The 22091-nt window shown below is 40.2% G+C and overlaps 1 protein-coding gene across 3 annotated transcripts in view; it reads right to left on the bottom strand.

Moving 5' to 3' along the window:
* The window catches only part of Syne1 (spectrin repeat containing, nuclear envelope 1), a gene marked incomplete in the record, with an annotated part of 442886 nt that overhangs the window by 224249 nt on the left and 196546 nt on the right, over positions 1-22091 (bottom strand). For all 3 annotated transcript variants that reach the window (XM_013517312.1, XM_013517313.1, XM_013517314.1), the window contains 13 exon segments: positions 206-378; positions 1676-1967; positions 5792-5947; positions 6908-7113; positions 8456-8568; positions 9590-9797; positions 10805-11008; positions 13345-13446; positions 15921-16103; positions 17276-17434; positions 17906-18056; positions 19060-19239; positions 21258-21886. In XM_013517312.1, the coding sequence (XP_013372766.1) occupies positions 206-378; positions 1676-1967; positions 5792-5947; positions 6908-7113; positions 8456-8568; positions 9590-9797; positions 10805-11008; positions 13345-13446; positions 15921-16103; positions 17276-17434; positions 17906-18056; positions 19060-19239; positions 21258-21886 (2756 nt within the window).

Here is a 22091-nt window from a genome sequence, read left to right as displayed (position 1 = left end):
CAAAAACACAGAAGCAAAGCAAGCTAGTAAATTTAAACAATCTTTACCCTTTGGAGAATGCAATGTAGGCAGGGGCAGGCATGGATACAACATGCCAAAATAACATGGTTAGTAACTCTACCCTAGGGCACCTCAGTACTGGTCCATCATTTACTAAGTCACTGGGTTTTATGTGGGCAAATACATATTAAAATAAACTCTGTACCTCTGAGCATGAACAGAAGTGCTCATGATCTCAGCCCATGTGTTCTTAAGGGTCTGTAGCTGAGCCTGAATCTCCTTCTGACCTTCCTTGTTACTGCTTCTCATGGCCTGTTCCCCTTTGCCGATGGCCATGTTCAACTTGACTTCTCCTTCACCTTTCATAAGGAGAATATCCTGGGAAAGGAGAAATAATATTTGTCAGTAGGAGCATGAAAATATTCTGCTGTTTTTAAAAAATGGCTATGTTTCTCATGAAAATTAAGATAAGGAACATCTTACCATCAAAAAATATCAACCAACTATGGGCCCAACTGCAATATCACATTTCACTTCAGTGTTAGATACCAGGGAGTCCTGGAGTCAAATATGAGCTCCAACTTAAATTCTTAGAAAATGTTGGCCCCCTAGCCCAGAAATGATAATTGTATTGATTGGTTTCAAAGAGTGAAACCTTAACCTTCCCATACATTCAATGCCTGGCTGATTCATACTTTTTTGTTTGTTTGTTTGTTTTTTGTTTTTTCTCCGGTACCGGGAACTGAACTCACGACCTTGCGCTTGCCAGGCAGGCGCTTTGCCACTGAGCTAAATCCCCAGCCCCCAAGATTCATACTTTTTAGGGTGGCTATTATGGCTTGTGCCTAGATGTTCCCTGAAAACCTCATGCAGTCACAGCAGGGGCTTTTCAGAAGTAGCTGGACCTAGAGTGTGCAGTGCTAGGAGCAAGGGTGTGTGATTACTAAATCAGCCCACTGATTAGTTTGGCATAGTTCTGGCCAGGACTAAGGGTGTGAATGCTACACCTGCCCTAGGGCAGGTAGCCTACGTAGAATGTAAGGGACAGAAAGAGGGTTGATGTAGTCTCACCTGTTTGCTTGCCGTGGACTGTTTCTCCTCTGTGATGCTTTCCTACCCGCTGTCCTGCCTTGGAGTCAGTTGACTATGGACTGAAGCTTCTATAAACTGTAAGCCAAATAAATCTCTCCTCCTTAACTCTGGGGGTCAGGTATTTTATCTCAGCAAGGAGAAAAATAAATAAGTCCGTGATCTACATCACCTCTAGTCTGGGTTGGTGGTCTGCTATCTGCACAGCCTTGTTTGCTTCCATCACAGCCCTACAAACACTGATTTACATGTTGGTTTCTCCTATGAAACCATGAACTCCTAGAAAACACGGACTAACCACACCTCTGCATTCCTAGCAACTTGCATAGGACCCAGACAGAGTAGGTTCTCAGTGTTTGCTGATTATTTAACTCAACTACATTAAAAATAATTGTAATGGTATTCAAACAAAATTGTTCCTTTGCAAGAGAAAAATGTCCCCTTTGTATCCTTTTCACGGATTTCTCCATTTTATCCACACAACCCTTGTTTAAAGGCTCCCAGAAGGATTAGGACAAACTCAAACCCCTATGAATCTAATCCAGTTGCTTTCCAGCAGTTGTGAGCAGCTGTCTGCCCAACATACCTGTATCTGTGACAGCCGCCTCTCCAAGGTCTCCTTGCTCCCAAGGGTACTTTCTGCACAGGCCAGCCTGTCTTGGACATCTCTCACCTGGGACCACATGTCCTGGAGTGCTTCCTCCAGCGCCTCGTGCTCCTGGAGAGCAAGCTGGCAGCTCCGTAGTCTCTCCTTGGTCATCCTGAGCAGGTTCTGGTAGCTGGTGAGGAGCTGGGAGCCGAGACGGCCCCCCTGCCCTGTACCGTGGCCTTCCTCACTGAGAAGCTGCCCTCTCTGGGAAAGTTTATCGAGAGACTCTCTAAAAAAGGAACAGGAAAAAAATTTAATTCTGACATTCCGGAGTACAGGGGAGTGACAGATGATTGTTGACATTGGAACAGGAACCAGACAAAGGCTCGCGGCTGACATGCCTTTAAAATTAAGATGCTGGGAACCAGGCTGGACATGTGTGTTCTCTTATGCTTTCTCTTAATGGAGTTAATGGCCGCTGGTGGAAATGATCCAACCCATGCTGTGTCTGGGTCCAAGTAGCAGTGACAGAGCTGACCATCTCACCAAGAGTTCAGCTCAGAAAATGGGCCCTGCTTCCTCTCCAGGCTCATTCCTAGCGTCTCTCCATTCCTATCCAGTGTTCTATTTGTGACAAGTTCCCTGCAATTCCTAAAACACTCTGCTATTTAGAATATACACTGCATGTGCCACATAAAGTTGTCTTGATCAACAGTGGGCCACATATACAATGGTGACACCATAAGATGCCACCACCTAGGCACACTGTAGCATCTTAGTTTCCATAAGTCTACTCTCTGGTGTGTGACAAAGTCACTTAATGATGTGGTTCTCAGGATTGCACTGTTAAGCAATGCCTCACAGTATGTGGAGGCTCTGCCTTTGGGAACAGCCTTCTGCTCTTTCGTTTCTTGCCTGGTTTTCCTTCAAGGTAAATCCCCAAGGAGCGCTCACAACAACTCAGGAGAGATGCCAGGGCAGGGCTCCCCTCATATGCCCTCTCTTCCTGGTCCTGATTTCTCACCTAACATATCTTTCTCAGTCCACAAAGCTGTCATCTTTTTAAAGCCAGGGCTATGACATGCATCTTCGATCCCTAGAACCCAACACAATGTGAAGCAAACAAAGTAAAAAAAAATTTCTTTCAAAAGCCTTTGTAGATGTGTCATGATTTTCCTTGCTGTAATCTTGAGTATTGTGTTCATCTGTCCTTGGATTTATGTTACTAAGGTCAAGGAAAAAGCATAATCATCATGTAGCTTGCTACTTTATTTTAGAGTTCTGAATTTTGTTTTTGTTTGTTGCTTAAGTGCAACTTGGACAACCATTTACTGTAGCTATTTTCATTCTAAGTTGACAGTTCATAATTGTCTATAATTATGGTATAAAGTGATGTTATAACATATGAATATGATATGCAATAATTAAATTAAGCAGATTAACATGTTGATCACTTTAAATACTTAACATGTTTTTGTGGTGAGAGCGTTTGAAATTTACTCTTATACCAATTTTGGATGTACACTATTCCATTTCAAACTATATTCACCATGCTGTTAAATTATACTAAAAAGAACGAAACCACCTTCTTCCTGTTTAACTCAGATTTTGTACCTGTGACCATTATTTCAGGGCTGGCGATGTAGCTCAGTGGTACAAGTGTCTGCCTGGCAAGTGCAAGGTCCTGAGTTCGATTCCTGGTACCAAAAAACCACCACCATTTCATTATCCCCTGGCTCCCAAACCCTAAATCTTCAGTCTAGAGAATTCTTATCAGGAAAATATGGGGTATAGACTAGAGTGAGGAAATGTCTTAACTACTAGTAAAATGTCTGAATACTAGTAAAAGAACACAAAGTAGATCTTCTATAAAGTCCAAGTTTTTATCTGAGTGATTACTATGTAAACAGTATCCTTTGAGCCATCTTGAGATATGCCTATGCTAAAAGATATTTATTATACTTATAACCTGTTTGTCAAGGCAAGACACTGTCTTAAGTATTAATGTAAGTTAATTTTTTTTTTTTTTTTGGTTTTTTTTTTGGTTTTTCTCCGGTACTGGGTATCAAACTCATGATGTTGCACTTGCCAGGCAGGTGCTGTGCTGCTGAGCTAAATCCCCAGCCCCTTAATGTAAGTTAAATAATAATTCAAGATAAGATACTATGTTTGTTACTATAAGATGAATTGTTTAATGCATGAAAGAAAATGCAGTGAGTCTCAGGTCTGGGTACTTTAAAAACATATGAGACATTTGCCCAAAATACTTGAAGCATTAGAAATATGATGAAGAATTCTAGAAGACTGGGAGTAGCAAGGAGCAAGTGAAAGAATTCAAGTGACCCAGCACGAGATCCTGGGTGATCAACAAACTGCATTAGAATGCACTGGAAAAGAGGCCATTTTGATGGGAACATCCTGAGTACAAGATCACCTATCATCTGCTCTTGGGATACCAGAGAGTAAAACTTCAAGAAAAATGGCTGTCCATCAAGGTCAAAAAATTGCAATTACTACAAAAACCATGATGGGCAAAGAAAAACATTAAATCTGATGAAGGGTAGTTAGAGCACTTTCTCCAATGGGTTTTAGTATAATGATGGCAGAAAACATAGGCACAAAGGAAAGTACTGTAAGAAGAAGTCTATGAAGAATACATGGAAACTAACAATATGTAAAGTCACTTAACATGTCTAGAGAACTAAAAGAGGTAGATTTGGTTATGTTTTATTGTATCCAGACATCAGTCAAGGTTTGGAAAGCAAAATAAAGTATAGTATAATTTTCAGAAAGTTAATAGAAAGATGCTATTATTTTGTTAATTCCATGAATACAGTCCATTTTTCTGATATCTCTCTATCCAATGAGGGGCATAAAAGATGATGAAGATTTGAAGTTCCTCATTTTGAAAGACTTAGCTGGATGTTGGGGTAATCGAGTAAACAGAGTTAACCATCACTAATACTCCCATGATGGTACTTCAGGGGAATTCTATAATGGTCATCAAACTAGCTAGCAATGCACAAACAGTTGTCAGGAGAGGTCCTGTTGTTCAGTTGTTTACATGCTTGTTTTTTAAGGCAAGGAATACTAGGCATGTCTGACCATAAAAATGATATGGTGGATATAGAAAATGCCCATGACCTGAATTAGGTAAGTTTTACAAAATTAATTATTGTTGATTTATCTGTGCAACTAGTTAGGCACTCTCCTCTTCTGCTTCACAGACCAGTGCTCCTGCTGTCTAAGAGGATGATTTCCAGAAGCCCAGTTGTTTGTGGAAGCTGTGCTTCCCTGGGGGAGACTGTTCTTTCTTCTGGTGGAGAGGAAGCGACTAGCAGTGCCCAGAGTGAAGCATGAATTTAGGAACCAATGTGTGGAGGTGGGTAGTAGCCAGGCACACATATCAGAAGCCTTTACCTGAGAAAGAAACCCTGGCTTGCCCTCTCAGTAGGGAAAGAATGAAGAGAGAAAGACTGCAGTAGAGAAGAGGAATCAAAGCAAAGCTGGATAAAATGACCACATCCTTTTGCTTCATTAAGAATATTATGAGGATGAGTGCACAGGAAATGTAACTAGAGCATGAAATGTGTGAAGAATTAGAGGAAGTTGAAGTCTACCGCACTAATTTTGTATCTTTAGTGTTATTGTAAATTTAAGGTATTCTCTTTCTATTTGCTTCACATTATATTATTCAGTCCTCAAAACAACCCCAAAAAGGAAAACACAGTATTACCAACACTGTGTTTAAAAGAAAAAATGTAGTTACAGTAGGTAAGGGACCTGCCCAAGTTTTTCAGCAATGAGGTGACACTCATATGCACATTAGCTCGTTATTTCTATCTTGCAGTCTGAGAATGACACACTGCTATAAAAAGAGCAGTAGCAACATCTTGTATTCTAGTCATTCAGGGACAGGAATAATCATCATCAACACCAAACCAGACCAGACCAAGCCAGATCAGATCAGATCAGACCAGACCAGACCAGACCAGACCATACCAAACCAAACCAAACCAAACCAAACCAAACCAAACCAAACCAAACCAAACCACCAAGCAGTTGAAAACATAACAGCAGGTAAAAGACCCATTCTATTTTTTGCTTCCATACCTAGCAGCCAGAAGTTCTCCAAGAAACATTTCAACTTTATGAACTTCATTTTTCTTTTCAGGAAGATGCTGTTTACTCTCTCCCACATTTTCTGTATTTAACCTTTCTTCCATTTCATGGATCCATAAGTTCAGTTTTCTGTGTTGATCTTCAAAGCTGAAGAAAAGAAAAATAATCTAGAGAAATTCTGCTGTGCTCATTATCATAGTAAATTCTAATAGCTGAGATCACTATGTCTTTTTATGGCAATTAAGATCCCATGAAATTTTAAATGCTGAAGAAAAATCAACAATAAGCCTGTTCAAATTTTTACTTGTTTCAGTAACAAAGTTGACAAGTCATGGTATTATGTTTTGAGATACAAGCAGGGAAAGATGACCTTACCTAACTAAATCTATCTCATAACTGGTAACAGACAGTATGATTACAGTTTCATGTCAACTCACACTTAGCTTTGTGTGTCTGAGTACAAAGACTCTTAAATTGGTGCCAGTGGATAAGTGGGGCCTGTACAACCCCAGGGAAAGAAGGGGAAGTGTTTTTTATGTCTTTGTTTCTTAAGGGAATTTGAATTTGACACAAAAGCTCTAAATTTTGATGATAGTAGAAGCTCTCCCAGAAACCTGGACACGTGTAAGGCAAATTAGCTGGCAACTAAAAAGGCAATTTGATCATACTGACATCTTTTCTCATAAGGATTTTTTTCTTCTAGTTTGATATTCACCCTCATTGATATACATTATTGATTGGAACCTTGATCCACAGTGTATTATTGTTTTCTGCCATGATATTATCTAAGCAGAAGTGGACATAAGAAAAATCTTGGATCACCTAAAATTGGTTGTATCAAAGCACTAAAATCTTGCCAAAGAGAAGAAAATTAGCCAAATAGATGAAAATTGCATGCAACATGTCATTTACAATTACTGCTGAACATAATCTCTTTTTATATATAGAAAATAAAGTCTGAGCAATTGATTATTGTACTAGAATGAGCACGTACTTAAGGTAGGTCAAACATCAGTATAATTTAAACTCACAATTTCAAATTTATGCTTGTTCACATAGTCCTTTTCTCTGTGTGTAATGAAATCTACGTTTAACAGAACAACCTACCTCCCCAGCTCAGAAATACAGTCTTGGAGAGCCTGCTTGTCTTTAAGGCACTGCTTCAGAAATGCTTGAAACTCTTCATTCGTCTTTGTAATTTGCTCCTGAATGCTGCTGACAATTTGTTTAGACAGATGTGCATACAGAGTCTGTCCCTCTTGAGTCACTGCATCAAGTTTGCTTTGCCCGTCACTGATGGAGTCCAGAATGTTCTGTTTCAGGAAGTAAAGGTAATGCAATATATTTGCTATTATTTAGAGACCCTGGTGCATGGGCTCATTCATTACAATACTGAGCTGAGACAGTACACACACAGAAAAACAAAGCCAAGAAGAAAAAATGTCTAACGAGGGTGGGATGAGAATGAAGCATTTGAATGGACAGAACCAAGGATCTTGGTTAAGGATGGTGCCCTCCAGCCCTGGAAGCCACTGAGAGCAAATAGAACAGTGTCGAGCTGGAAAAGAGGATGACCACATCATGGTCTCATTCTCAATTCCTCCCTGATCTCCATGTCTCAGAAGTACTGTGATACTCCTCTGTTTGGCCACCTCCTCCTCCTCCTCCTCCTCCTCCTTCTCTGACCCACCCATCACACACAGTCAGGTCCTCAGGAAAAGGGCCTTTCTTTTTTTTTTTTGTATGCACTTCCTTTAACTATACATAGAACGGCTCCTACAAAGCCAAAGGATCCCAGGAGCCAGTGCTAGCTGAGCTCCAGAGTGGCATTTCATTGTCACTCTGACTTTTATTCAAGGAGTTCTTCATGAAATTCATGGGTCTCAAGCATTAAAAGGGACAATTCCATATCTGAATTCACCATGCCTCCAGCAAAACAAGCTTCCATTTACTACGACAGTCTTTGTCCCCTGACTTCTAACATAATGAATTACTGACATCATTTTCATTACCCATTAGACCACAAAATACAGGGTACTTGTTATTTTTTAAAAATTATCTTTTTATGTTTTTACAATAATTAATGTTGAATAAGTTCCCAGTGCTTTGTTCAAATTAGGTGCTACCAAAACTTATCCCAAACCTAATTTGAATCTGTTCTTCTATAAGTAATTTCTTAACTCTGTTATACAATGACCTTCTCCTTTTTGAATTTACACGTTTTCTCATAGTCAGTAGAATCCAAATAGTTTGTAATAGCCATCACTTTAATTTGAATTAATTTTTATCTCAAAATTTAGACACTATTATTTTTCTCCCTCTTTTAAAAACTCCACCATAGTGATAGAATAGATATAAATATTCGTATTTTTACTATCATAAAGAATTGGATTTCATTATGAATGAATTCCAAAAAATTCACCATTTCACCATTTGTTTCTCTGACAAAAAGGAAGACAAAGGGACCTAGACATCCTCTAGCTCTAAATTCTTTGCTAAATGACTTTCCATGTTGCCTAGGTCCATCTGACACAATAAGCCCAATTCTATTAGGGAAAAAGAAGAGATAGATTAAGATTTGAGAAATGGGATGATCTACTCTGAACTAAAGGCATCTGTGTGCTGTGTGGGGAAGAAGGATGTCAGCTTTCATACCTGGAGATCATGGAGCTTTGCCTCTAGAACTTTACTGTCACCAGTTCGATGGGATGATTCTTTGGCTGCCGCTTTTGCTCTCAAAAACCATTCTTGGAATTCCTGCATAGAATCTTTTGAAAGGTAATAAAATCAGGGAGGTCCAAAACACCAAATACATTCCCAGAATTGCCACAGTGAATTATTTCTGGGCTTCAACCCATCTCATTCTGCCTTACAATCTACTCCAAAAAATGATAATGTAGGAAATATACAGCATGCTCTACAACCATTACTGTGTGTGGCAGAACTGGAAAATTAGAGAAGAGGCTGAATGGCAATTTATATTCTTGGAATTTCCCATCATGCTTCCTTCTTTGGGTAATGACTATGTAAGAAGTCAAGATTAGAGATGCTCTGGAGTACTGAAGATATTTTTTTTCCAGTACTGGAGATTGAAACCAGGGCTTTTACACTGAGCCAACCCCTAGTCTGTTTTTATCTGCTATTTTCAGATAGGGTCACTAAGTTGCCCAGGATGGACCTGAACTCACAATCTTCCTGCCTCTGTCAGCCTCCCAGAGTCCTGGAATTACAGGCATGTACCACTCTTCCTGCCTAAAGACAATTTTGTGGCACAGGCGTGGGCCGTTTCCTCTCTCTACCACATCACCTGAGGGAGCTGCTGGGCGTTCACATCAGCACGTGGCACTGCTGCCCGGAAGCAGAAGCACAGGGTGTGAGCAGTTTCCTCACTTATGGCTGGCAGTTGACGGTCTTTCCTAACTTCCAAGTTTATTGTGTCACTTCATCCTAGCACTAAAATCTTCCCAATTTCATCAGTGACTCTGGGCCACTTGAAAAGCAGAAGTAATTCTCTGCATTCATAATTTAATATGTAGAAAATCCAGATGAAATTCAGAATCATCAAAATGGTGAACACTGCTTTCTTGGGGGGAAAGGAGAAGAATTCTGTGTAGGGTAAAAGCCCCCAGTACAGTGTTTCTGCTGCTCAAATCTTAATTTGGAAATGAATTTAAAAATGCTATCATTCTCTAAAGTTTCCTCCAACTTTTCCTGGCAGTTTCCAGGCAGCATTTAGTTTGGACTTGTTCTCATAAACAATTACCCACGGTAAGGTCCGGCAGGCCTCACCATTGAAATGTTTTTCCAGAGAATCCTGCAGGCTGGCCTGAGTTTTAGAGCACAGCTGGCTTACAGCTTCGTGCTTCTTTATCAGGCCTGTCATTGCCCGGCCCAGCCTCTCCAGCTCTGTTGAGTGGTACTTGCGGCACAAACTGTTGAGGTTCTCTTGGGTAGAGCTGATGTTGCTTTGCTGACTTTGAAGTTCTTTTTCTATATCCTATGGAATAAAAGTATACCGTGAAGGGTATTCATTAGAAAGAGACTCAAAAGACACAGGGCAATAATTTGACCATAGCAATCTTTTCAATCTGAATGTGCTACCCGTGAAATGTGCTCTGGGTATGTACACATAGGTGGGGGTTTCTGAACGTTTGTGATGGGTCCCTATTTATTCTTCAGGAAGTTTTCCTGGTTCTCCTTATCAGCAGCTGTTGGGAAGTAGCTAGAATTTGGGTTTAGTCTAACATTTCAAGCAAATTGAATAGTTCCATATGGATTTCAGTCCAAGTCTATGAACTTGGTGTTGGCCCCCGCAGGAGAAATATCATATTCCTCAATGTGTCATTGAGGTTTTGATTAAGGCCACAGGCCACACCAATACCACCAATAGTTAATTTAAAAAAATTATGTCCTTAAGTATAGTAAGAAAATATGCCAAAAGACAAATAGACTATGTACATGTGTTAAAAAATTAACTCTGCATATCTGACATATACAGTTGACAGGGAGTGTCAAGAATAAATACTGTCAGGGGACATGGAAAGTTTTCTGTACTATTTTTCTTTTTCAAAATTATGGCATTTTGTGGATGATAGCAGTCAGACCGACTATAAAAAACCATTAGATAATAAAAATTCTATCTGGCATTCAAGCTTGAATATTGATGGAAAATGAACTAATGTTTCTATAGGTTCACTTTTTTACAAATATGCATACATAACTATGCAACATGTATACACATATATGTGCGTATATAAACCAGCACGACCTTTGAGCAGGCACCACAGCATGCACTTTCTGTTTTCGGATTATCCATCTCCTCTTTCTTAACACCTGTGCCCAGTTCTTCACCTGTTGCTTCCTTTCTGTGCCCAGTATCTTGAATTAGTTGGTTGTCAATACGGGTAATTAAAAACAGAGGCTGTACCTCTCATTATAGCTGTCACAGACAGGAGAACCACTAGCACTACTCCAGCAGAAGTACTCACTGAGCCCAGCACCTACCTTGACTTTCTTTAATCCTTTACACGTCTTGGCTTGGGCACAGCTCAGCAGGGACTCTTCCACTTTCATCAGCCACTCCATTCTGTCGCTGATGAACTTCTCCACGTTTGTACTTTGAGCAGTAAAGTCCTTCAAGGTTTCTTTTGCTTCTTCAGTTACTTCTTTGGCGTGCTCCAGTTTCTGCCTCAAGTCTGCTTCAATAAACTAAATATAGGGCAAGATTTTATTAAAGTCTGTGGAAACCAAAAGAACACTCATTCGGTAAGAATTCTGTTTATGGGCAACTTTGTTGAGAAAACATAAGCTTCACCATAGAAGCTGCTCTAGTGCTAATATGCCTTTTCCGGAAAGAAAATCCAGGAGTACAAATTGCCAAATATATCAAGTGATGGGAAAGTAGAGAGTAGGGTTTGTAGCTAGCACTGGATGTTAAATGGGTGGTTTGGATGAGGCTCTAGGGAATACGTGAGATCACATCTAAAATCATAACTAGAGCTACATGGAGCTCCTGAGGACAGGAGGTGACCAGAACTCTATTCTCTAATCTGAGGAACACCCATACATTCTCTGTGCAGAAGTAACCTCCTCTTGGGATAAACACCACTAAGCCTTTATGGTAAAGCAATTTTATTTTTGTATGAACCATTCAGCAGGGCTAGATGCTTTTTCCTGTTGGGCTGGCATTTCAGAAGAGGTGATTTTTCCAGCCCCATAGTTAATAAAAGGATTTACAGTCACTGTAAGTTGCAAAACATTTTCAGTTCCACAATTCAAAGATTCAGGTATATTTGTCAATCCAAGTTTTGCACTGAAAGTTAAGGGTTTTTCCTAGTCCTGCTGCATGCAGGAAGCCCACTGTGGAGAAGCGGGCTAATGTCTTCCTCTTCTCTTTCTTCATTTTACTTCTATTTCCCCACTTGTTTCACTGACTTCTGTTTCTCCACCTTGTACAGTGTTTTCTCTCAAAGATTTGCACTGGCAGCAGGTGTGTAAGAGGCTCTGAACTGTGTGCCGTGTGCTACGAGGTGGCACCTGAATTTCACGTATGCTCCTCTCAAGGGCCTAGCTCTGTGTGCTTTTCTGAGACTCCCCTCATGTAGGACCTCCTGCTGACTTCCCTACCTGAGCTACTACACTGTTTTGCCTCTGTACTTCCTCCTTCCTCAGCCTGTAGGTGTCTCTGCCAGTCCTCACTGCTGAGGCCTGCTTACCCAGACAGCCTTCTTTGCAGAGTCTAGATGTCCTCTCTCGGTGGTCTCCGTTCCTTTCCTCTTGTGACTCACTTCTGGGCTGGCAGCCATGCTCTGGCATTCACCCCACAACTAACTCTGAGAGGCAGTGCACACCAAATCATCACTTCTCCCTTTGGCAAACCGAGGAGTTGTTAGCCGCCCGGTCTGGCAGCGGGGAAGAGACTAGACTCTGGCGTCTGCCAACTGCAGGAGACACAGGCCATGTTTTCCAGGTAGTGCCGCTAAACCCTTCTGCTTAGGCTTGAAGTAAACTGAATCACCCACACCTGTGCCTTGATAGGTACGTGTGTGTGTGTGTGTGTGTGTGTGTGTGTGTGTGTGTGTGTGTGTGAGAGACAGAGAGAGAAACAGAGAGAAAGCCAGAGCCAGAGACACAGAGACTGAGACAGATCAAGGCAGGGGAGAGACTAGAACACAGCACTAGCTTGTTCTCCACACCCTGGTTTCTTCTTTGCCCTGCAGTAGTCCACTCTCCCTTCCTAATTCTGCATATGAATAGCACCCGCTTTGCTTTTGGCTTCCGGTAGAACTTCTAATATTCCAGTACACACGTGTGGGCCACCTAAGGTATGCAGTGATGCGGGCACAGACTCAGGTCAGAGCAAAAGCGTGCTTGCAAGATGGTTTGATTGATTAATGGGAAACAAGTCAAAAATAAAGGCACAACAAGAAGAAAGACTATGTGGGGAAAATCCACAAGAGGAGTAACAAATAAAAGGTCAAATGGTGCTTCAGAGTCCTCAGTCAGTAGCCAAGGGGCTGGCAGCCAAAGGAGACCCCCACACAGGATTCTTTGAGGACTCAGGTGCTGAAGCCGCCCAGGTCTCTGGGCCGGCCCTGCCCCTGTGTCCTACCTCAATGGTCCTGGGAATTTGTGCCCTCTCAAGGGTTGAAAAGGGAAAATTTTCAGTGACGGTCCCTCCCAACCCATTTACTGAGTCAGTGAATCAGGAAAATACCAATAAGAACATCAGGGAAACAGGATTTCTGTCCCTGTCTAGACAAGAAGGTCCATGAAACAAGCTGATCATGCTCCCAAAATTCAGTAAGGAGACAGTAACTATTCTTATTATAGTGTTTGGATTATAAACATGCTATTAGTACTATAGTGTACAAAAAATTGTACAGATGTTGATATTTAGCTCCAGTGTATGATAAAGCCCATACGCTTTGTGAGGGTTTTGATGATGATAACAATGATAGGTATCATTGTTGAGAGAGAGAGAGGGAGACAGAGAGTAAGAGAGAACTCAATGTATGGTATTAATTACAAAACTGAGGTCTTACCTGAAGATCTGGTGGTGTTTCCAGATTCTTAGTTAATTCTTTAAGATTGCTAACTTTGGAATGAAGTTCTTCCAATTTCAATGCTTTGTTTTTAACTTCAGACTAGCAAAATAAAAGCAAAGGGGAAATGTATCACTAATCAGAAACACTGACATGATGTCCTTGGCCTTTCATAGTTGTAAGAGCTAACTGTCAAGGTACAGAGTTTAAGCCAGTGTATGAAAGAGTCTGTTTCATTTTATGAGGGGTGTTATTCTTTATAAATGCGGAAAATATTGCATTTAACATTCACTTGGAATGTGAGGGAGTATGTGGAACTTACTTTCTTTCCACCCTCTTTTATTAGAAGAAAGATCCTGGAAAAAATTAAACACCAACCAAAAGCTTGGCGTCAGCGGGGATTTCCAGCAGGCTGTCATTTACGCATTAGCAGTGCTATGACCAGTTCCCATAGCAGCACTAAATTCATTTCAAAGCATTTCCAAGCAAATACACATCAGGGAAGCCTAACGACTGCGGACAATATGCAATACATAAGAATCAATTCGAAGAAAAATTTATAGGCAATTCAGGGAGAAACCAAAACAATTGGGAAATTGAGGCACGACTGGTATTTTGTCATTTTTAACACACAAAGACTGTCCTCAAATGGTTGTCTCTTTCATTAAAATCAGATGGTTCTACTTAAAGAAACGTTATTGAACATGGGTGCCTATGAATTTTATCAGTTAGTTGAAGCTACAAGGAAACATGAAATAAACTGTGCATTTTATTTTAAAAATATTTTGGTGCTTTGTAGACACAAAGTTCCTGATGCCTTGAATTCAGAAAACAATTTACTTTACATGCTAAAATGCAAAACTGCCAGGCCTTATCACCTGAGCTACACTCATGCACTGCTCTGTTTCAAGGGGAGGATGGGATGCCAGGCACCGGATTGGTTCCAGAGCACCAACATCATCAGGTGTGTCGCAAAGTTAGTAAACAAAAGACCCCCCTCCTGGGGGCTGAACCTCGTCACATTGAATGTGGTGCTGAGGGATCCTGGCTCCCTGGCTTTCTGAGGTCAATAGTCATAGGCTGGTTTGATAACTACGTCTCTTCCCTAATGACTGCTGCAGCATTTACAGCACTTTCAGCTATGACATCACATCACTGCCCATGGGGCTGGAGGCCACACAGTGGCCCACCATTCCACAGTGTCCTCACTGTCCGTGGTACAGACTTAACAGATGTCAGTAGCCCTGGGGCCTGCATGATAGTATTGTGCCGAGTAATAATTAAGAATGATGAATTTTGAGGATTTTACTTTTTGGTTTTTATTTATTTTGAGATGCTGAGAATGGAAACTTGGGTGCTTTAGCCACCAAGCAAAGCTACCTCATTGTTTATTTATTTACAGTTTAACTTATAATAATGATAGTGCTAACACTTGCTTATGGCACTCCAGAAAATGTAACCATCTCTGAGCTGGTATAAGCACGATCCATTCAAGCCACTAAGAGCTGGGCTGTTTATCAACAGTGACATCATAACAGCATCAACCATAACAACTAAAGGCACCACAGTACCTGTCACTCCTGACTGTCTTTTGAGTCTGGACCATTTCCTTTTGTTTTGAACGCCTTTAGAAATTGGAATTAGATTATAAAATCTCTTAAATGTTATAGGCCTCAAAAACCAGTAGATATTTAGGTGATATAGTTCATCCACCTGTTTTCAGACTAGTCATTCATTCATTCATCAATCAACTTTTGATTACCAGGCACTGTGTACCAGAAGACGCAGTGTAAACCGTCTCTGTTCTCAGGAAGAATATAGTCATACGCCTTGGGAAATGCATATCTCTCTTCCCTCTACTTCTTATCCTGTTAATTTCCAGCATAGCCCAATTACCACTTGCCATTTTATGTATAACGTATGTTGTGATATAAACAATATAAATTCCATAAAGGTAGAGATGCTGTCTGTCTTACTACTGTATATTCAGTGTCTAAAATTTCTCCTGTAATGTATGAATTCATTAAGAATTTGATGAATAAATAAATGGGTGCAATCAATGAGAATAAAAGGAGTATAAAAGAAACTGGTGACTAATGCTATAGGAGATCAAAAACTTTTCTTGGAAACCTGTGACAATACAATCTCCAATTTTCTTTCATTTCTGAAATGGAAGAACCTAGTAGCAAACAATAAGGTATATTTTAAATATTTGATAGATTTATTTTGGAATGGAGAAAAATAAATATTAAATACTACTAAATTAAAAACACTTCCAATTTGATTTTCAAATGGGAGAGTGCCACATTCTGATAAGAATGGGGAAAAGTATGTATTTCATACACTCTTATTTTTCTACTACAACTTCAGGTAAAAGCCTCCAGTAAGACACAATAAAAAGGCCAAAACATTTAACCAGAGCCTAATCAAAGTTTGAGTAGATAGTAGAAGATAGTTTAGAGTTTTGGAATACCTCTGTGTATCTTTGAATAGGATGAATTTGAAAACAGACACAATTTTTTCATATTCTAGGGCACAATATCCCCCCAGCTCCAGATGCAGGCATCGTCAGTTACCTCAAATTCTTTAAGGAATTCTTCAGCTCGGAGGCTGTTGCTTAGGTTGCTGATGTTTTCAGCCAGCTGGGGAAGGGAGTTGTTTGACCATCCATCGATTTCATCTTTACTTGAAAGTACATCATCCCAAAGGGACAGGCTCATTCTCAGCTTTTCCAGGTTTTCTTCCATTTTCTCTGATACCTGGGATATAAAACAGAAGTCATGCCATTGACAGTATGCAGCTTAAAGTGTTCATTCTCCCCAATGCTTACTGATTAGAAAATTAGATTTGAATGACAAAGTTTTATAAAATTACTGAGGGTTAATTAATACTCCCAGTTCACATAAATGTTAGCAAACACACAGCGGTTTAAATTTCTGAAACATTAGACTTTCCTTTTGTATGCTGGGATTCTAATGACAAAAATAGTGCACAGAATATAACTCATTGTAAGGCTAAATTGATTCTAGGGGATGGAGGCTCATCTAGGGCAGTACTGTATTTATTTTTCAAAGTAGCACAATAAACACTTTTATTTGTAATGCTGAGGTTTAAGAATGAGCATTAATTAGATATGGGCATATTTACAACACAAGTAAATACATAAGGAAGCAACACACTTTGCTTATTGAAATTATTATTGCTTATTACTTCTTCTATAAAAATGGTCTCTATAACAGAAGCATATGAGATCTTTGAAGTCCCCAAATTATATGAATTTATTATAAAAATCTCACAGACTAACTTAGCAAATTTAGCTTACTAAAGCTTACTAAGTAAGGGATTCCATCTTATGATAAAATTGTGAATCTAGACATTGAGAATATCTGGACAAAATCACCGGGCTTTTGAGCTGAAAGGTAAAGTACAAATATTTACAAGCAGATGTGTTGACTTTCAGGAAGATCAAATGACTTGTTTTATGGTCACATAAGTAGTAAGTGACCAAGAATTAAAACACAAGAATATAAACAAGTCTGATGTTTTTCAACACAAAACTACAGCCTTATTACTTTAAATTGATATATTTTACAATTTAATATTCTGTGGGATGTCTATAAATTACTCTATTTTACCCATAATTCTAGAGTTTTGGAAAGATAAACACTTGAGTTGTGATTTGTTAGGACTGAAGCAACCAAATGTAAATCTAGAAGTCTGCCAACAAGTTTTGACAAAATAGGTAAGTCATTCTTTTTCCTATTTCTAATTTTATGTGAATGCTGATTTTATTGAGCATCATTTTGCAGTTACACTGAGCGTTCACAATGGAATTCACACCCTCGTGAATAACCCTCTGCGCTACAGCATGGCTGAGGAATTGACTGTTTAAAGTGTTCCCAAGGAAATGTCCTCCAGAGGGCGCTCTCACATCCAGCCACTTGTCCACAGTGCTCTCCATGTCTGTCTTCACCAAGCTGAAGTCACTGCTGTGGATCTTTTTCAGCTCTGATAACAAGTGTTTGCCTTTACTGGTAAAACTGTCCAGTTCTTTCTGCTTGCAGTTCATTTCATTCTTGGCAGTTTCATGCTGTGGACATAAATATGTCCTTAATCAGTAAGACAATCAGTGCTAAGTCAAAAGTTTAAAACCATCAGCCATTAAGAAATTTAATGAACAGTTGACTTTAGGCAGAATTTAATAATATTAGTTAACTGTATTAATTAATACATATCTAAATGCATATGTAATACATACACATATAACTTTTGGAATTACTAAAATCCTAGAGTATCAGAACTCCTAGACAATTTTGAGTGATTCACAGGAATTGCCCACATCTAAAAGAACTGATGAGGGGGCTGGGGATTTAGCTCAGCGGCAAAAGCGCCTGCCTGGCAAGCGCAAGGTCGTGAGTTTGGTTCCCGGTACCGGAGAAAAACCAAAAAAAAATAAAAATAAAAAAATAAAAGAACTGATGAAAGTGTCTGTGCAGAGAATTACTCAGTGAGTGAAAACACACATTCTAGTCTGCTAAAACAGATGCACCTTGAATTTTACCTTGGACAAAGCCCACTTCAGATCCTCCTGATCCTTTACAGTAGTTCTGGTTACAATGACACTGCTGGCATTTTCTAGGACTTTAGAGACTGCTGACTTCAAGTTCTGGTATTCTCTCATTAAGTCAATTAGTCCACAGCACTGGCCTTGGCTGTAATGATTAAAGGAAATCATCATTTCCAGTCATGTGCCCTTAAGGGAAAACCCTCATTCGCTGTGACTGGGCCTGATACACCGCTACACGACTGCGTTCAGAGATGGATGGTAGACCCAAGAGAAAACCTTATTTCTCTCTACTTAGGGAAAAATGATGTTGCTGTAAGTGCACTTTATACAAATGTCCAAATTGTTTTTTATGAACACACAAGCATCAAAACAAAATCTGTACACTTAATGGCAAAGAAGAAGCAATACATGTTCTTGACAGCTCAGACTCAGAGGAATTACCCAGAGGTTTTGTTGTCTTAAACTATTTTTTTCATGCGATTTTAGTTATTTCACAATGGCATATGTTAGGGGCAAGAAACAAAAGCAACAACAAAGCAAAGAATAAGCAAACAAAAACACAACTCAACAGTTCAAATACGTATGTGGTTTTTCTCTGTCATCACAATGTAATGAATTTTCACTGATTGTGAGTCCACTGAAAATTATCAAAATAAGTAGGTTTTGTCCATAGAAATAAAGTACCTTTGAGGAAGCAGTTCTACATGTAAGGATGTTTTTCCTAGAAACAGATCTGTGTGCACTAATGTTTAGGTAGAATTATAATATTTACATACAATTATTTATAATAGAGAAAATATGGAAATAGTCTAAATAGTCTAAATATTAAAATGTCTAAATAGTCTAAAATAGTCTAAATATTAAATATGGAAATAGTCTAAGTATATTAGGCCAATGATTGAATAAATTCATATTTTTTGTAATTAACACTGCAACCTTTAAGTCACATGTCAGAGAATAATTACATGGAATAAAGTTTGACTATATTAATAGTCAACAGTATACAATATCTATTTGATTTTATTTCAAAAACATTGTGCATAACATAAAGTATGTTTTGAACCACAACTTGCAAATCAACAGCCAATGGCCTAATGTGACAAAATTAATAGGAAGTTACAGACAAAAGTGGGACATTTCTGACTTACTTTTCATGAATCAGTCTTTTGGTATCGTTCCAGGTGACTTCCAAGCGGTTTATCTCCTTGTCAACTTCAGGAGCAAAAGCCACATCTTTCTGTGCAATTTGTTTAGCTTTGTCTTTCAACCAGCACAGCTCATGCTCATGAGAATTCAGTTCATCTTCTAGCTGATTAAAGACTCTCAACCTGTGAATTAAAATGCTATGACTGTTAAATTACTAAAGGTAGTGAAGTACAACATTTCCTTTCTCCATAATAACAGGATAAGTGTAGGAAACAAATTCAAATGGCTAGAAAAACTTTCAACGCAGCAATGGATGTATACCAATTGATAAAGATTCCTTTAGTTTTGCAGGCTGATTCGGGCTATACTGCAGAAAACACTGCCCATCATCCTTACTACACACTCTGAATCTTCTGTTAAGCTTATATTCTCTTTCCCTTTTGCTTTGATAGTGTAAAACTTTTAAGATTAAGACTAACTTTGGACACCGAGTAGGTGAATTTTTATTGTAAGATAATTTGTGCGAAAAACTTCTGTCATGAGGTCCAATCCATGAAATGATCATACTTAAAGATCACAGTTATTTTTTGCAAGATAGAAATAGCTTTACTGAGCTCTAAAAAAATCTATTTTAAAATCTTTAATTACCTACACTACTGAAAATATTACCATGAAGAAAAACTGCTTTCTTGTCCTCAATCTGTGCATATTTGCATAGCTGTAAAACAGTGATTCTTTTTGCAGGTAACCACTGACATATATATTATCCCATTTATTCCCAAATAAAGTAGCTGTGGGCAGGTGTTGTCCTTGTCTCCATTTTACAATGGCAGGGCCTTAACAAACTCATCAAATCACTGAAGTATTTTCTCAGCCAGCAGGCACCTTTGGTGAGTGGAGCCCAGCCTAGGTGTCTTCACTGGCAGTTCTAGGGTGTCCTGTTTCCTTGTCCTGAGCTGGCCAGAGCGGGTCACACAGCGCCAAAGCACCAAAGCTGCTACAGACTTCTGAGTGGGTGACACTGGCTACCTTGCTATCTCCTTACTCCACAGGCTTACTCTCTTTTGGAAATCTATTGTTAAACTAGTCAGAAAGCTTCCTGCTCATAAGAACTGTAACCTCAGGAGTTAAGGCTATAGCCTGATATTACCACCATTGCCGCCTTCTTACTTCTTGGGCCTCGTGTTTGAATCTGGCTAAAAAGGGACAGCAACGGTCTTGGCAGGGACAAGAACATTTAAATTGTGTCTCTGCACCACGAGATGGGGGCAAGGTCCTGTTAACAGGCACAAAGAGGACTGAAAGGAAGCCTGTCATGTTAGGGGGAAAATTACTTGGCAGTTTATAAGGGAAGCCACGCACGGCGGCATGCACCTATGTCCGTGATTGCAGCAGTGCGGGGAAATAGGAGGATAGGGATTTCAAGTCCAGTTTGGGCAACTTAGCTCCTTAGTGAGGTCTTGTCTCAAAATAGAGAAAATAACAAAGGGCTGGGGAGTTAACTCAGTGAGAAGACCCTGGATTCAATCTCCAGTGCTGGAAAAAAATATTAATAAGGGAGTCAACTCTTGACCCCTTTTCTACTGAACTCAACTGACAAACTTTCAGCTCTGCTTTTACACATTCCCTGCCTTCTCTGCACCTCTTTGCAGACATGAAAGATGAGCAGAACCGCTCCTCCAAGTCCACTGGCTTCACTTTAAATGAGTGAACATAGATCTCAGACGACTGCTCACTACCTTTCAGAGCGCCTCTGAAAGAGAGAGAACCATTCACCGCATTTCCTCTCCCCTGCCACCTGCCACGGATTCTCGTCCAGTGAGCATGCCACCATGCTCCAGTCTTTACCCAGCTGAGGCAGGGAGGAATTCCTTGATATTTTTACTGCCAGAACTACCTGTCTAACCAGTCTGTGCTTTTGTTCTTCCTACAGAAGACGAGTGTTTTCCGTTACCGTAAAACAATCGTTCTCAAACAGGCGGTGTGGTCTATGTACTGTCCTGTGAACAAGATCTCAGAAAATCCCTCGAGAAAGCCAAAAAATGCATAGCACTTCTGGAGGGTGTCAAATTAATCATTAACTGTATCTTCAAAATATTTAAGAAAAAAAGAAGCCACTCCCTTTAGCACTCTTAAAACTTTGCACTGAAGATAAACTTGAGAACATAAAAAGCAAACTGGCTTCCCGGGGTTTCCCGACCTCTGCTGAAGCGCCTGGCGGGTGGGTGCCTTCAGTCGCTCTCTGTCAGCCCGTTCCTCGATGTCCTCCATGCTCCGCAGCAGCTCCTCTCCCTGCGCGTGGAATGCTTTCTTCAGCAGGGCCAGGGCATCTGCCTCACTCTGCTTGGTTCCCAGAAGGTTCTGGATCTTCTCTAGTTCTAAGCAGAGCTGATCCGCCACAGCTCTGCAGGACGTCCTGGGCTCGGCCTGCCCGCTTCTCAGATGATACTGGGCTTTGGTGAGGAGGCCGTCGAGACCGATGGCAGTGGATTCTAAGGTCTTGACATCTTGAACGGCACCATTCAGGTCCTTTCCTAGCAAGTCCGACTGCTTCTTACTCATGCTGCTTGTCGCTTCCACTGCTTGCCTCAGCCGGCGGAGCACTGCAGAGAGAGAGCCCTGGCGCTGTAAGAATTCTGTCAGCTGGGACAGGGCAAGCTGCCGCCTCTCCACCACCTGGGTGGCCTCCTCAAAGAGCTGGAAGCAGTCCTCTGCCTTGCCCTGGAGGAGGTGGAGGTCTTCCGCTCGGCCCAGAGAGCCCAGCTTCGCCAAGTGGCCCTGCAGACTCTGCAATTCTCTCTTTTTGCTCTCTATTTCTGCCTCGTGGTCCTGAAAAGAAAAAAGGAATTACTGATTCCCAGGTGCACCTCGGCTGATGACACAGATACCCGCAGGCTGTGTGATGTCAAGATGTATTCCAGTGCCTGGGACCATCTAGTATCAAAAGTCATCCACAGTGAAGCATTTAGAAATAGTCATAATATTTTCCATTTTGCTGGTCTATACATTCCATTTAAAACACAATCCTGAGTTG

The sequence above is a fragment of the Chinchilla lanigera genome, unplaced genomic scaffold (genome assembly GCF_000276665.1).
Source record: "Chinchilla lanigera isolate Chin_1 unplaced genomic scaffold, ChiLan1.0 scaffold00038, whole genome shotgun sequence".
In the NCBI taxonomy this organism is placed as follows: domain Eukaryota; kingdom Metazoa; phylum Chordata; class Mammalia; order Rodentia; family Chinchillidae; genus Chinchilla; species Chinchilla lanigera.
The sequence above is the reverse complement of the archived record's forward strand: the minus strand, read 5'-3'. Positions and strand labels throughout refer to the sequence as shown.